This window comes from Megalops cyprinoides, chromosome 9 (genome assembly GCF_013368585.1).
Source record: "Megalops cyprinoides isolate fMegCyp1 chromosome 9, fMegCyp1.pri, whole genome shotgun sequence".
Classification (NCBI taxonomy): domain Eukaryota; kingdom Metazoa; phylum Chordata; class Actinopteri; order Elopiformes; family Megalopidae; genus Megalops; species Megalops cyprinoides.
In genome coordinates, this window is record NC_050591.1 from 35,166,768 (window position 1) to 35,181,491 (window position 14,724).

Consider the following 14,724-nt stretch of genomic DNA (forward strand, 5'->3'; position numbering starts at 1 on the left):
CATATTGTGATAACAGTACTTTAATAGTCATCAATCAAAATCTGATCTGAATTTTGTAAGCACTTGCTAAAGAGTGAAAGTCACTATTGGTCAGTTGAACTCCATCTCACGTTCATCTGCCAAGGTCTCGATGGCAGGCCATGCAATGCCTTCATAGGTTTTTTTTCCCCTCATGTGCAGCACAGAGACGCTATCACCATTTCAAAACGGATGTCAAAGTCTTTCACATTCCAGAAACAGGCTGAGAAGTTACCATGGATACCAAGGACTCCATTCAGCCATTGGTTATGCTTTTTTTTTCTCTTTTCTTTTGTGTCTTTTAGTTGTGTTCCCAGACTGTTTCCTGGGGAAGGAGATTCTTGAGTTGAGTCATTCTGGGCAGTTGTAATTTCTATAGTTGGAGTCCTTGCCATTCAAGGAAAAGTAGGGCTGATTTTTTAAGGGATAAGGCCTGATTTGGTATCTCAGCCTTTTCTTTAAAACAGTTACTTTTACCCAAGAAAAGCATTTCAATGTAAGCACTAATGTACCACACTATCAACACCTTTTCCTGGTAAGCCGATGCATATCTGTTTGTAGATTTGAAATTTAAATTAATTTCAAATTGCAGTTATGTGCACATAATGAATCATGGCTGAAAGACTGAGTATTGATATTCATTCTTTTTTTTAGAGCGATTCCAGGTGTGTTCTTGTGATTACGAATGCTTGAAGTTCATTCATATAAATGGGGACTCATCGGGACAGGCCATTAACCAAACTGCTTAATCAAAAGAAATCAACTGCAAAATTTTAACTATCATTTCAAGCTGTGAATTCTAAGAGCAATTATTTTATCAGCCACCGTTCAGCCCTCACGCTTGAATGCTCAAAATCGGTAGATAAGAGACGTGGCATTGAGATGCAATTACTAGTATCACACTGTGTTAAAACAATGTGAACACACTCATTGTTCTTCCCATAATGCTGTCATTTCTGTTTCATTATTGCTGTGAATGTCTTGCTGAAATTAATCCACAGGCGTAATAACAGAGAATTGTTCCGTGAATCTTGTTGCAACAGAGAGGTCCACCGGACCTGTGATATGACCTCTGACCTTTCTCAAAGCTGGTTCACATGTATTGTGTACATTAGGGCTTTATAAGTTAAGTATAACTGTTGAAGACACAATCTGAGTATAGAGCTAGTTTATATGTCTGAACACACTTCCCAGCTATGTCTGCATCACACATAGATAAGAACTAAAAAGGTCTTAAAGGAGGCATGGATAGGTACAAGAAAAAAATATTTACAGTAAATGAATCTTATCAAACCCTATTTACAAATCTGAAATTTGAGCTAAGTGGAATCCTTGACCCTTGAAAAGCTCCATGCCAACTTCCAAGGAAAACTGTGTGTTTCTTGTAAGCTCATAGAAGGACAGAACATATTATGGAATACATAAGCCACACATGCGATTAAACCTTTTACAATATATATATATATATATATATATATATCCTGAAGTTATAAAGGGATGAAGGGGTATAAAGAATGGTGAGCTCAGACTTGCACTGAGAGATTATTGCATGCGGTGACAGAAGCAGGGGGTAGGCTTTTAGGAGCAGAGATGGTGAAATAGAGCCACAGCTAACACAGGCTAAACACGCAAACAAATGTAGTGCTAAATGCAGAAACGTACACATTAAGCTCTGCTTAATTCATGTGTTTTTTAGCACTGGCATATGAGGTAGTGTTACTTCGTGAGTGGTACTCTAGCCGCATGGTTGCCCTTGAAATCCTTCACACACACAGAGGCACACACGCGAGCGAGGGCCAGGTTATTTCTGTCCTGGGGTAGATATTCAGACATTCAGCACTGATGAAAAATTGAATGCGCATTAGTGGTTAGAAAAGGCCTGTTAGTTTGTGTGAAATTGTTAGCAGGACCTGACTGCTATGATGGCCTGGTCTATTCACACAGTCCAGGGGCTTGCAGCCATGGTGCCATGGCCGCTAACTGGGTCTAACAGCAGTGTGGGGCTTTTCATTGTGGTCTCCTTTTTATGGACGGGAACTCTAAGGTGGCACCAACAGTCTGATATCACAGCAGGCAGTGGGATGTAACCGCAGACCTAACTCCATTATGTGAGTTTGGGAGTGTGGCACCCGCTGTGCCCGTCCTTTCAGTGCATTTCCACAGAGCTAATCACGCTCCTGCTGGAATATGCGGCTGCAGCAACAGCAGAACAACGCGTCCAATGCTTTACATGCACAAACACGACTTTTCAGCTTTCACACAAAGGACAACGCTTACTGTAGGCAGACACAAAGATCAACAATAATCAGTAATGCAAAAATCAAGTGTGCCACTTCATAAGTGTACATAAGTACATAAGTGTGTGCTTCAACATGTGATGAGCCCCACTTGTTTGGCCAGTACCTGCCAAGCGACTCTGTCACCTCTGTAACCTTCTGGAGTGTAATACGTTTCAGATGATGAATCTGCAATCCATTAGAACCTCTTACTTTTTCCTAACCCGAGTTTTCGGTCTTGTTCCTTACCCCTTTAGAATCCAGTGTTCCCGGTTTGGCGTTGAACTTGACCGTCTTTAGTCGCGCTCTTTCCTTCCTCTCCACCCTGTCAAATGAGGAAAGCAGAGACCATCAGACCTTCCGACCATCTCTGACAACGGCTCTACTCCTCTCTTCTGACTTCTTTCAAAATCCCCCCCTCCATCTCAGTGATTTCTGAACCTTCTGAAGCTGGTGGAACAAAATGCCTCCTGACTCTCATAATCTGCAGCATCATATTCCCTCCCCTAAACACACGAGGAGAGGCAATTCTGCCTTTCCCCGCGCTCCACAGCTCATTTGATGCCCTCAATTTACTTTTTTACATGCATAATTGCTCATATCGTTCTCGTCTCTAATGACCAGCCGTTTTGTTTCCAAGCAGTTATTGCTCCTCAGCTCACTTCCACGACGATGTGTTTCAGAGCGCCTGCATGTTAATTTGATATGAATGCAAACACCTGTCATTATTTAAGGGTCCACATTTTGCTTAACATTTTGTTGTACTGTCATTGATATAGCAATTGTAGAGTAATGGCTGTGTATTAATTAAACCATGGGGAAGGGTAATACTCAACAAATCAATACAAATAAGGGCAAGAAGAGGAAGAGAAAGAAGACGAAGAACAAGAAGAGAGAATGAACAGGAAAATAAAAAATAAGGATGAATGAAGAAAAGGCTTCTTGCTCTCTTCCTTAATGAGTATGCATCTGTTTCCTTGGAAACCTGCGCATACCTCCGTTTGCTGGGGATGACCCCGATCTCCTCGCTGTCCCCGTCGGGCGTCACCATGCGCGCTTGCCACCACTCGTCGTCCGAGGCGTTGATGACGTGGAGGATGTCCCCGTACCTGAAGCTCAGGCCCTGGCTGGGCAGCCCACTGTCTTTGGCCCTCTCGTACTCAAACAGCGCCCTGCGGAGCAGCCACAGTGAACCAATCAGCCGACCCTTCGATCCATTCATCCGCACAGCAACCAGCTAACCAGCCGGTCAATCAACCAACTGTTCAGTGAGGATGTCAAAACTTTTATGTTATGGGTTATGGGTTTTTTTTTTTTACAACTGTATTGTCAGAAAGCTCTGGAAGCCAATCCAAACAAAAAAAGCCCAGGGCCAATTTGGGGGAAAAAGGAAAATTCTTAATGAGCCCTAAGGTGACTAGAGGAGGGACAGAACACCAAGAAAAGGGTCAACCTCTTCCACCCAAACAAACCTGAGCGAGTTTTGTCGCCTTGACAGCCCGAAAGGAGAAACGGGCTCTGCTGTTTGCCTGTGGCAGGACAGGCAGCCCCTCCTCAGTCAAGTGCTTCCGATGACACGACCAAAGTGACCTCAGTCTGTCCTGCTGTCCTACCAGGTCCGTCTGACCAGGCAGCTGGAGCAACGTTTCACAGAGGCCAACCCGCTCTCAAACTGAGCAGCAAGCATACACACATGCGTGCTGCAAAACCCTGCAATCTGGGGTTTTCAGGAGGTCAGTGTTTTCGATCAGTGTTACACGCCGTAAGGGAATTACAGTTCTAAAACATGACCTTGGGGATTCTTTAATCTTTCAGCTCTGCTCTCATAAGAACAGCTTAGGAGGGTTAGATTGATAGTGTTTCTGTTCATTTTCAGACTGTCAGAGAGAGCTTGCCAAAATCTGTTCAAAAGCACTGGGAGACATGACTACAATGGGTTGTCGAGTCTGTCTCCATCTTTCCTTCATAAACTTGAATATACACATAGGATATGATCGGAATTAATATCTGACAGCTCATTGGCTTGAATAATATTCAAGGGATCAATATTAATAAGAAGTATTGAATGTGTATCCCATGAGGTAGATTTTACATTGCTAGGATACTAACAGTTGAAAAATGCCTAAAGCAAAGATAAAAACAGTAAGTGATCCACCCAGGAATCAAACCCACAAACATACAGTTAGTCAAGTCCCGTTACCATTACAACTCACTACTTGCTGGTTGTATAATATATATCAATTTTTTCACTCTTGAAACTCTAGATCTATCAAAGTGGCTCATCTTGTTATGTTCACTTGTCAAATAATGTATTGCCTGTTGGTGATGATCAACATTGAATAATGTTAGTTAATGATCAAAATACTTTTTCAGAAGGGGAAAAAAAAACATTGATGAGAACACAAGGATGTACTTTATAACACATTCCTCAGTGAGCTCAGTACGTTCCAGCCATCCTTTGAAATGAAATGCTTTGTTTGAGCTCTCTCTGTCAGCTAGCCGAGATGCTAATAAAAACATTTCGACAAAAGGCATCAACGTGCGTATTACACTGAAGAAAACAGCCCTCACTGTGCGCCAGCATATTGTGTCATTCATTGATTATAATCAGCAATGGAACTGGCATGTATGAGTGCAACTATGGAACGCGTAGCTGTCGGCATGGAAACCATATAGTGCGCAACGCAATTACACACAAAATGGCCTCCATCAGATTTTATGGGTCTAAACCCAGGAGATGGAGATAACGACAGCTGTTGATATCAAAGCTGCAGGCTCCAACACACAGTTCACTGAAGTAATTATGATATTTAACGTGGTAATACGACTGTCCAATCACAAGCAGAGAGAGAAAATGGTACTCATGTTCAGAGCTAAAAGCATCATCTCGGTGCATCCATCAAACAGACCTGCTTAACCTCTGCAAAACCCTGCTATCTGAACTGTGCAGTAATCATACTCTCAGTTTAACAGGCCCTGACAGACATTTAAAAATGCACTTACAGACACTTCATGTCATCCACTGCACCTGCTTACTACTTACTACTGCTAGCGGTAGTGCTGCTAGTGATTTACATTAGTGCGTTTGCACATTGCATTTATGTTAAATACTATAACAGTGGTATTATTCAGCTTATTTCTGGAGTTTACATTTGCATTTTTTAATAAAATGTAATTGAAACATGCTGTACATTAGATTTTTATCTTTTCTTTTCATGATACTATAATACACTGCTATTATAAATAAAACTTTTAAGAAAGAATATAGAGATACAGGAAGGAATTCAGCACACAGAATTATTTGCTAGTGTGACTTCAGTTCAGGGTTTCCCCCCTCATGGATTTATTTTAAGTGTGCCCTCAGATTTTGCTTCCAATCTGAAATAATTACAAAAAGCTCTCTTACGGGCTAAGAGATCAATATCTGATTAGAAGCTCGGGGATCATTGCCCTCATGGAGAATCTTACCTAAAGCTATAGGGGCAGCAAACCTTGAAGCAAAACAGTGAGAAATTAATTGCTTTTGCATTTATTAAATCATTAAATATTAAATTGAGAATCAAGCCCATATATATGTACAATATAATTATCAACAGCAGGTTTATATGTGTGTGTGCATGTGTGTGTGTGTGTGTGTGTGTGTGTGTGTGTGTGTGTGTGTGTGTGTGTGTGTGTGTGTGTGTATGTGTATTGGCTATTTAGGCATAAATACAAGTTTGCAGAGAATGTAATCAGAAAAGAACAGAAGGTTGTGGGATGGAGTTTATATGGTGTTGCCACGGTAACCTGTGAACACTGATGCTGAATCTGCTATTATTAAGGATTTCAGGAAAAAAGGGAGAGGCATTGTCCAGACATGCAGTGCAATTCAGTAACTGTAAAGGCCTGTGGTTTCTTTTTCATAAGAAAGTAAAAGATTAAATTAGAGTTTAAATAAATCTGCTCAGGTTACAGCTAACATGATGCCAGCCAGGACCAAGAAACCTGATCTTTTTGCAAATTGAAACAATTTGGATCAATGGGTGGGGGTGAGGGGGCATCAGGTACAGTATGACATTACAGTGAGATGTCCATGCCATTTGCAATTACTGCATCAAAGTCAGTCTAAAGCATTAGGTCCATATGCATATGCCATTAGGTCCATATGCACATGCCCAATGCTGCTAGATATTTGCTCCATTAGGGTACCACAACCCCAGGCATAAGCCATCTTACTTGAGGCAGGATTACAATGTTCTGCAGTGGCACGTTGTATAGTGAGTGGGCAATGACTCCATGAGTGTCTGCTGGCTCATGAGGGACATTCCCTGACAGATGTTCTGTGGAGGCATTGTGGGTAATGATGTAGGTAGAGCAAGGGTGGAGTGCTGCCATGGGGAGGGCGGAGCCAGGGGAACGTGACAGCCTTGAGCTCTTTGACACACCAGCATAAAATGACTGTATGAGTAATCCACACTTTCCCACTGCACAACATATCCGCCAGCCCAGGGCACAATGACACACTATCTGCCTGGATCTAATATCAGTTTAGGTCAGATAAAACAGAAAAGGAGAACATGTCAAACTAGCCCACCCAGCAAACAGATACACTATAGGACACTCTCTTCTCAGGCTGCAAAGGGTTTGCAGTTTGCAGTTTGACCTCATGCATCAGAATAGCTCAGTTTCAGCCCCTACATAGGATGACCTTTCTGAGCTACCATCCAATCACAATGGCTAAATTCTGCCCTTTTCTGCCGTTTTCCCACCCTGGCCCGGAGGGTATTTGTGACTGACAGGACAGTAACCAATTGCACACCTCGTGTAAAACAGAAAAGTGGAGCACAGAAGATAAAATGTTAACAGCACGTGCCTTTACAAGCGGAGCCGTCTTGACATGTGATGTGAGCAGGGCAGGCTACTGTCAGATACCCTCAGTGTAAAACCCTACAGATGAATGTTTTAATCAATACACCTCATGCTTGTGGATATCCACAGAGTTATGAATACTAACATTTTGTAATATATGGAATTTTAGAGTGACCTGGAAATGATTAGTTGGGAAAAAAAACCCTGACAGCCTGGTTGTCTGTGACAGCCTCTGGAAATCCCCTTGAACTCAACAAATGTGAGACAGCAGGCTTACCTGACATAGAGTGAGCGCTTCTGATTGGTCCGCAGGGAGCCGCATCCCGAGCTCATACTGTGATTCATCATCTGCTCCCGCAAATCATGGATTTTAGCCTCGAAGCGTCCGTACTCTGCAACAGACCAATCACAGACACAATGCTGCAATCAGACTCTGCAACAGACCAATCCCAGACTCAATGCTGCAATCAAACTCTGCAACAGACCAATCACAGACTCAATGCTGCAATCATACTCTGCAACAGACCAATCACAGATTCAACACTGCAGTCATACTCTGCAACAGACCAATCAAATGTAACACTGGAATCATACACTTCAACAGAGCAATCAAATGCAACACTGCAATCATGTGCTTTATTCACAGAGCCACAGATTTTTCAGGCACCAAAGAGTAATTACAGCATTACAACATTAACTTACTCATTTGCATAGCTTGTTCAGAGAACCCTACATAATTCTCCTTTTCCATATTCTCCACCTATACAGCTGAATTTTTCACTGAAGAAATCCAGGTTAACCACATTGCCCAAGAGGATGACAGCAATGTGGTTAACCTGGAGGAAGTGTTATCCTCAGTCTTGGGTCACAAGTCCAGAGCCATGTCCACCATCCTGCAAAGCTACCCAGGTGTTTCTGTCACAAAGCAAAATCCAGGGAGCTCAAGCATTTGTAAACCAGCTTTTGAGGTAGCATTTGATATACTGAGTGCTTGGTACTGTTATTCAACATAAATGCATTTCTCTTACCCTAGATAATCCATCCAACTGAATTTCAAGTTGGTAGCTACTGAGTTTTTTTTCAAAATGTAACTTTTGGAAGTTTTGTTTGAAGTAAAAACCAGGTGAGCATGTTAAACAATCGTTTTTAACCCCAGGTGCCCTTCAGACAGGATGCATCATTATATCTGCTTAAGGGGGCACAGAGAGCCCAGACATGATCAATGCGATCCAGGCTATCAAATACAGAGGCTCTTCCCTGATTGCAGCACAAGGGTGGCCAAGGTCAAAAGTGCTACCGTTCAGGAGAAGCAGTGTAGACGCCTCACAGACACTCTTTTAACACATCCGTTAATTAGCCCTAAATCTCCAGCCCCATCGTTCCAGATTGTTATTTATGCTTTTACTTACTCAAAGAGAGACAAATGCACTTGATGTTTAATTACCTACTCACAATGAGTAGAATTATCTGGCTGAGAACAATTATCTTTGACAATGGTTTGTGAGGCGCTCTTTGTTTCTCTAAAATCTATTTCATATTTCATGACAGAAACAGTAGTAAAATCCTGGCATGTTGTTGGAACCATCGAATATAAAACCTTTATAGAACTTTCACAATATTTTCATGGCCCCAATACAAGGATGTATTGCTTGAGGAAAAATGCAAGTGCATAAAATGCATACTATGCTAAAGTTAAGTCTCAGCTAAAATGAAATCTGTTGTATTCTACAGTATGCATTAATAATTGAATAAAATAAAAATCAATGCACAATTACAGCAATATGAAGTTAAAATGGATCTGCAATTATCTGCGAATGTTATTTATTTCTCATTTCATTTGAAGTGCATTTTGAAGACACAAGTGGTGCCTGTAGAATTAGTCAGTGTAAATAAAATATCTGGAAATGCAGCACACATATTTCTGGCACTATACTGATTTAAAACTTAAATTTCCTTCCTGAATACAAGTCACGCTCACTTCTTTCATACTGTGTGCAATGTCAAGCTATTGTATGTATGAACACAATGTGTGCAATGTGTGCTTCTGAGATGCAGCATATTGACAACCAAAAAAAATAGTCAAAATGGAGGCAAGGCCAGAAGCCCTGAACAATAGCTAAGATTAATATTTGGTGAATCAAATGGAGTGTACAGCCAGCATTCAGACAGAATCTCATTCAGAAATTATAATTCCTAAATGGAAAATAGAAAATTCTTTACTTGAAGCGTTCCCAAAATGATAATGTCTTTTCATTGTAAAATTTGATACAGATATTGCAAAGCTCCAGTTACAATATCTTCTGTGAAACAAAAAAATGACCTTCTCCAACACTACATACAGGAAACCAAATTAATTTTCATAAATTATATATTTCTGGAAAATAATTATGGCAAATGTACATATAGCACATTGATATAGCTACAATTATTGATACAATTAATGATATAACTATGGATAATTTGTGTTGTTTTTGTATGGGTGACTTTAGGAGCTATTTGCAATAATTATTAAGTGTGACCTTTACTGGGCTTAACTGGAAGTTATGTATACACTGGCACTTTTACTGATGCAGTTAGGCTGAGGATCTTATTATTCAAGTGTACAACAGGAGCATCCCACCTGGATTTTAACAGCTATCTGATTTCAGTTTTAATTGCTTAAAGACTACACAACTGTGCTGACCAGTGAAGAGCAACAGCTAGACAGCTGCTAGCAGGTATGAAACCCAACCCATGTCCAGATACCACAGCCAAGCGAAGGAGACTGCAAAAGTGAGAGAAGCCAGTCCAAGCCAGTCCAACCTTGAGTCTCGGGTTCTTTCATCTGCAGAGACATGATAACCACACCGCCACAGTGCTTCCCACTGTGAGCCAAAGAGCCGGAGCTCTACTTTATCTTCTGTAATCGCCCACTGGAAGCTTAGGCACAACAAAGTAAAATATTAAAACATGGCACAGATTACGCAGTGACAATCTGAGCGTTGTCCCTTAGAAATGAATGCTGCACCTCTTCGTATCCAAGACAACGCCATCTGTGCCAATCATCTGTGGGACACGCAAGGATCCACTGTATTAAGCCACGGGTCAGCTGCTAGCCAGAGTGGGGCAGGCACTTCTGAAACCCCGCTGAATTAAAGAGCACTGAGGAAATGCCTGTTGTGCATGAGGAATATAACTCTATCTACAGGTTAGGTAACAATAATAATAATAATAATAATAATAATAATGATAATACATTTACACCTGTTACATGTTAGCGTCTGTGTAGTTTAGCTTAGTTTTCGAATATACCAAAATGTAAGGCTGACTTACTTTAGTGGCCACTACTATGAATCTTTTTCTCTTTTCTCTCTCTCTCTCTCTCCCAGTTAGCTAATTTAGGATGACAGGAGACATTTGTATGATTTGTTTTTCTTTTTTCAAAAACACTTTTCAAAAGCTTATCTTCTATAATAATTCTTCTATAATAATATCTTCAATAAAATACATAACATCAAGGCCTCTCTGTTTTTACAAACCTGACCAATGAACTCAACCACAGTTTGCATCTCACTGAGATGATTTTTTTGGTTAGTTTTTTTTTTTTGTTCTGTATCGGCGCTACTAACTTTATCCTTTCATATTCAAGTTGTATATTATAATTTAGATTTATTTCCCATGCACTGTTCACAAAGCAGACATACCCTTAAGAGCACTTTTTAAAGACATGCTTCAAAAAAGTATTTCTGACACACACAGATGGAAGCTTACTGCCTTTCTTCCACGCTGCAGAGGGTTATACCACTGTAACATTATCACTATATCATTTAGAGTGGGGTGTGTTTCAAAATGGAACCAGAAAGCAAGAAATTAAGGGGTGTGTGTTTCATTAAAAAAGAAACACTTCCCTGTATTTCATCTTGGCAACGTTATTAGAAAACATACATTATTACCAGAGTAAAAGAAACCAATGAAGCCTGTCTTCAGAAGGAAAATAAAAACAGCAAGTTAAAAAATGGATTACCATGGCTACTCTGAAGCATGTGCCACAAATGTATTTGTCATTAAATGTCATTTAAAGCAAATGTATCGAATAAACCCTGCCTCTGTCATGCAGCTATGACACCAGACCATCCCGCTTTCATGGTCACACTCTCTAATGGCAGATAACTGCAGACAATCATCTGTCTTCAGATTCACCTGGACAAAGCACCATGCAGGAGCTGGACACTCACTCATTTGTAGCGTCCTGTCTCCTTTTAGTTGAATTATAACAGGGGATGTGTTTATGAAAGCCACACATAATAAGCAAATATATAAGCCAGCTATGAAAATTTACAATAGGAAATGATCAGACATACACATTACACACTAAACTGTCAAACTTACCTGACTACAGTAGGTCTATTCAGTGCTTAAATTCCAGCACGGCTGTGAGGATGCTTTAAAGTAATATTCCTGCAACCCACTGCTAATCTCTCTAGCGCGTAAAAGAGAAGCCCCCCTCACCTGAACATCCCACACAGTGACACAGTGCGCGTGAGGTCAGCTCCAGTTGCGTGTCTGCTGCTCCGGGTCTCTAGGCTGAGACGAGCCTTAGCTTTCACACGCAGAGCTGACGGAGAGTCCTTCTGCTGGAACTTCAGCTCAGGAGGAACTCTCTGCCAGGAGCCCACAGACCGCACAGCGATTGGTCGCTTACAATCACCACGCACCGCTCAGCGCCACCCCCTCCTCCCGTGCAAAGCCCTGCCATTGGCTAGACACTCCCTCACCGGGATGCAAACCGCACCGTGAGCAGCGGTTTCTTACGCGTATTCTCCTAACAGAGAGATTGGTCCTCTCTTTCTGTTTAGCAGAGGCGCTGCCAGACCACTCAGTTCCCGCACTCATTCACATCCCTGCATATTTACAGCACCTCTGTGCCCTGTTCAGCCACGGCTAGGATGCACAATAAGTTTGCTGTGCTTTTTTTTTTTTTTTTCTTAAAAGACGTTGGTATTACAAGCTGTGAGTTAGAGAGAATTAGAGTATTTAACAAATCACTTCAATAAAATGAAAAGCTTTTTGCATGCAACCTTGATTTAAAAAGAAAAAAAAGAAAGAGTAATTCCATCATTTCCCTGGATGCACTGCTGATTGTGGAATTGATTTCTATGTAATAAATCCTTTCACTGAAAACACATAGGGTGTGATCGATCAGTTTCTCCAGGACTGGACGGCAGAACGAACTGAATGGAAAATCATCCAGCATGCGGTAACAATGAGGACCACTCCATGGATGGCTAAGGAAGAATAAACAGCCATCATCATTTTTAGGTCGCCATTGTCATGGCCGTAGGATTAGACCCAAAGCTCCGGATACAATTTATCAAAACAAATTGCCATCCCCCGCATGAATAATGCCACAATCAATGTGAAATCCTCTGTAGCTTTAACCATTTGAAACTGCCATGCAGCATCCCTGTGAACCTCTGAGAATCACGTGAATCTGAGAATGAAACATCTGCTGACACACAATGGATGATTTTGGCTGCATGCACATTATGCCTCACATTAATAAACCTACAATGGAACATTCATTTTCATTGCATTATATTGCATTGCATTCGTTTAGCACACACTCTTATCCAGAGCGACATCCAGCACAAAAGAAGTGAAGTGTATCCATGTTGAATGAGCAACGGTATCATACCGGGCTAACAACACTCCCAGTGAGGGTGAGCAAGCCTTACCACAAGTTAACTTGTGCAACCTGACTAGACAAGGGAAGCCAAGTATACTACCATACATCTCACTAGATCACAGAACCCAAAATCATCATGATACTATACATAAAATACACAGCAAGCATTGATTTGATTGACATGAAGACATGAGCCTCCACCTCGCTCTGTCATTTGACTAAATGACAAACCTCATCTCGCGGGAAAAGTGCTGGTTGCCAATGGATACTGTGCAAGTTCCATATTGCTATTATTATCAGAGACAGTCAAAATTAATAGCCATTCACAAATGCAATGTCAAGAGATTGAGAGGAGGAGACCAACTTTAAATTATGAATCAAACATTTAAGACAAAGGGAGAAGTTAATCAGCACTGGTCCAGGGGAGCTGTAGTATGTTTCAGATGCACTATGACACTGCAAGGGACTAAGGAAGACTGTCACCTGGATAGGATCGTTGGCGATGTCTCCTGGGAAAGATCACTGGAGAGAAGGATTAGGGCAAATTGCACTGATGACACCCCCACTCGCTGCTTCTTTTTTTAAAATATCCCATCGTTTCTTCCAACAGTGCCGGATGGCTTAGAAAAAACTTCCTGCTTGCAGTATTTTAATTAACCTAGTTTCAGCATTGTGGGATACATGACAATGGCGTCATTCAATTATATATTGTCCAAGTTTCTGATAAGGTTCCTTTTCACTGAAAGAATCTTGTGTGTGAATGGGGGGGGGTTCATACAAGACAGAATACTCATTTCACTAAAAATGAGGTATCAAACAAATTACTGGTATCAAACAAATCTTATTTTTATTAAAACATATTCAGATGCATCTGTAACAGTTGCTGTACCCAAACAAAAAGTACTCAAATAAAAAGAAAATACACCTATCAAAAGCAATTAATTTGGATCATCCTTTTGTGTAACATATATTCCTCACTGTAGATCATGAACAGATAGAGTTGACTGACACAAGACTAAGAATGTCAGCCTGCTGCATTGTGATAAACTTTGCAGAGACAATATATTGCAAGAAACTACATGCTCTGGGTTTATCGGTGGGAATTTATAAATTGGTTGTATTGTATTGGCTGTAATGGAAAAGGACTTGGACTCATAACAATGCTGCAGGTTTGAATATCAGGTACAGACTCTAGGGTACGATGCTTAGGCAGCCAGCAGATGAACGAATGTTCAGTACAAACTTCAGTAAGACTGCCATGGAAGTTACTGAGACCCAAGACCAGCAGATCTGCTGCAAACTGCTAAACTCATTCTGGTGGTTGAGCTTTTGATTAAACAAAGCAAGAACAATTTGAACTACAGAGAAAGTTTTACTTATTCATTTGCTTATAAGCCTACTATTGTCTGAGTCTCCAACCAGAAGAACCCTTGACATGTTCAGTACTGCTTGCAGACCTCTAGGCAGAGGGGACACAAAGACCCTAGCTCACACTAACCGCTGGATCTGAATCAGGGGTGGAATTTATAAATGATGCAACAGAGAGCACATTCAGACTCACACTCCCAGATTTCAGCCAGATGATGTCATACTAGTGATGGGTAGAGAAGTAGACAAACAGAGAAAGTCCAGGTATGTCACACAGAGACGGCTCATCACCAAACATCAAGATGGAAAGAGACTTTTCTTACACAATATTTACAGTCAAAAAGCTAAAAATAGTCAAAATATACATGGCATATGCCTTCTATGGCATAGCTTAGTATCTTAACAATATATATACATAAAATCAAGCTTTGAAAGCTTTCAAACAACAAAATTTAGTTGAAACGCACAAGAGAGACTATTGTAGCTGCCAAAAATGTATTACGAAAAGGAAGTAAGACACAGAAACAATAATCTTCTGTTTAAGCAATG

The 14,724-nt window shown here is 40.9% G+C and overlaps 1 protein-coding gene across 2 annotated transcripts in view; it reads right to left on the reverse strand.

Moving 5' to 3' along the window:
* LOC118782697 (disks large homolog 2-like) overlaps positions 1 to 14,724 on the reverse strand; it is a 98,665-nt gene that overhangs the window by 9,594 nt on the left and 74,347 nt on the right. For both annotated transcript variants that reach the window (XM_036536172.1, XM_036536171.1), the window contains exons 13-15: positions 7,420 to 7,534; positions 3,290 to 3,466; positions 2,544 to 2,619 (exon numbers count right to left, since the gene is read on the reverse strand). In XM_036536172.1, the coding sequence (XP_036392065.1) occupies positions 2,544 to 2,619; positions 3,290 to 3,466; positions 7,420 to 7,534 (368 nt within the window). The remainder of the gene's footprint in view (positions 1 to 2,543; positions 2,620 to 3,289; positions 3,467 to 7,419; positions 7,535 to 14,724) is intronic.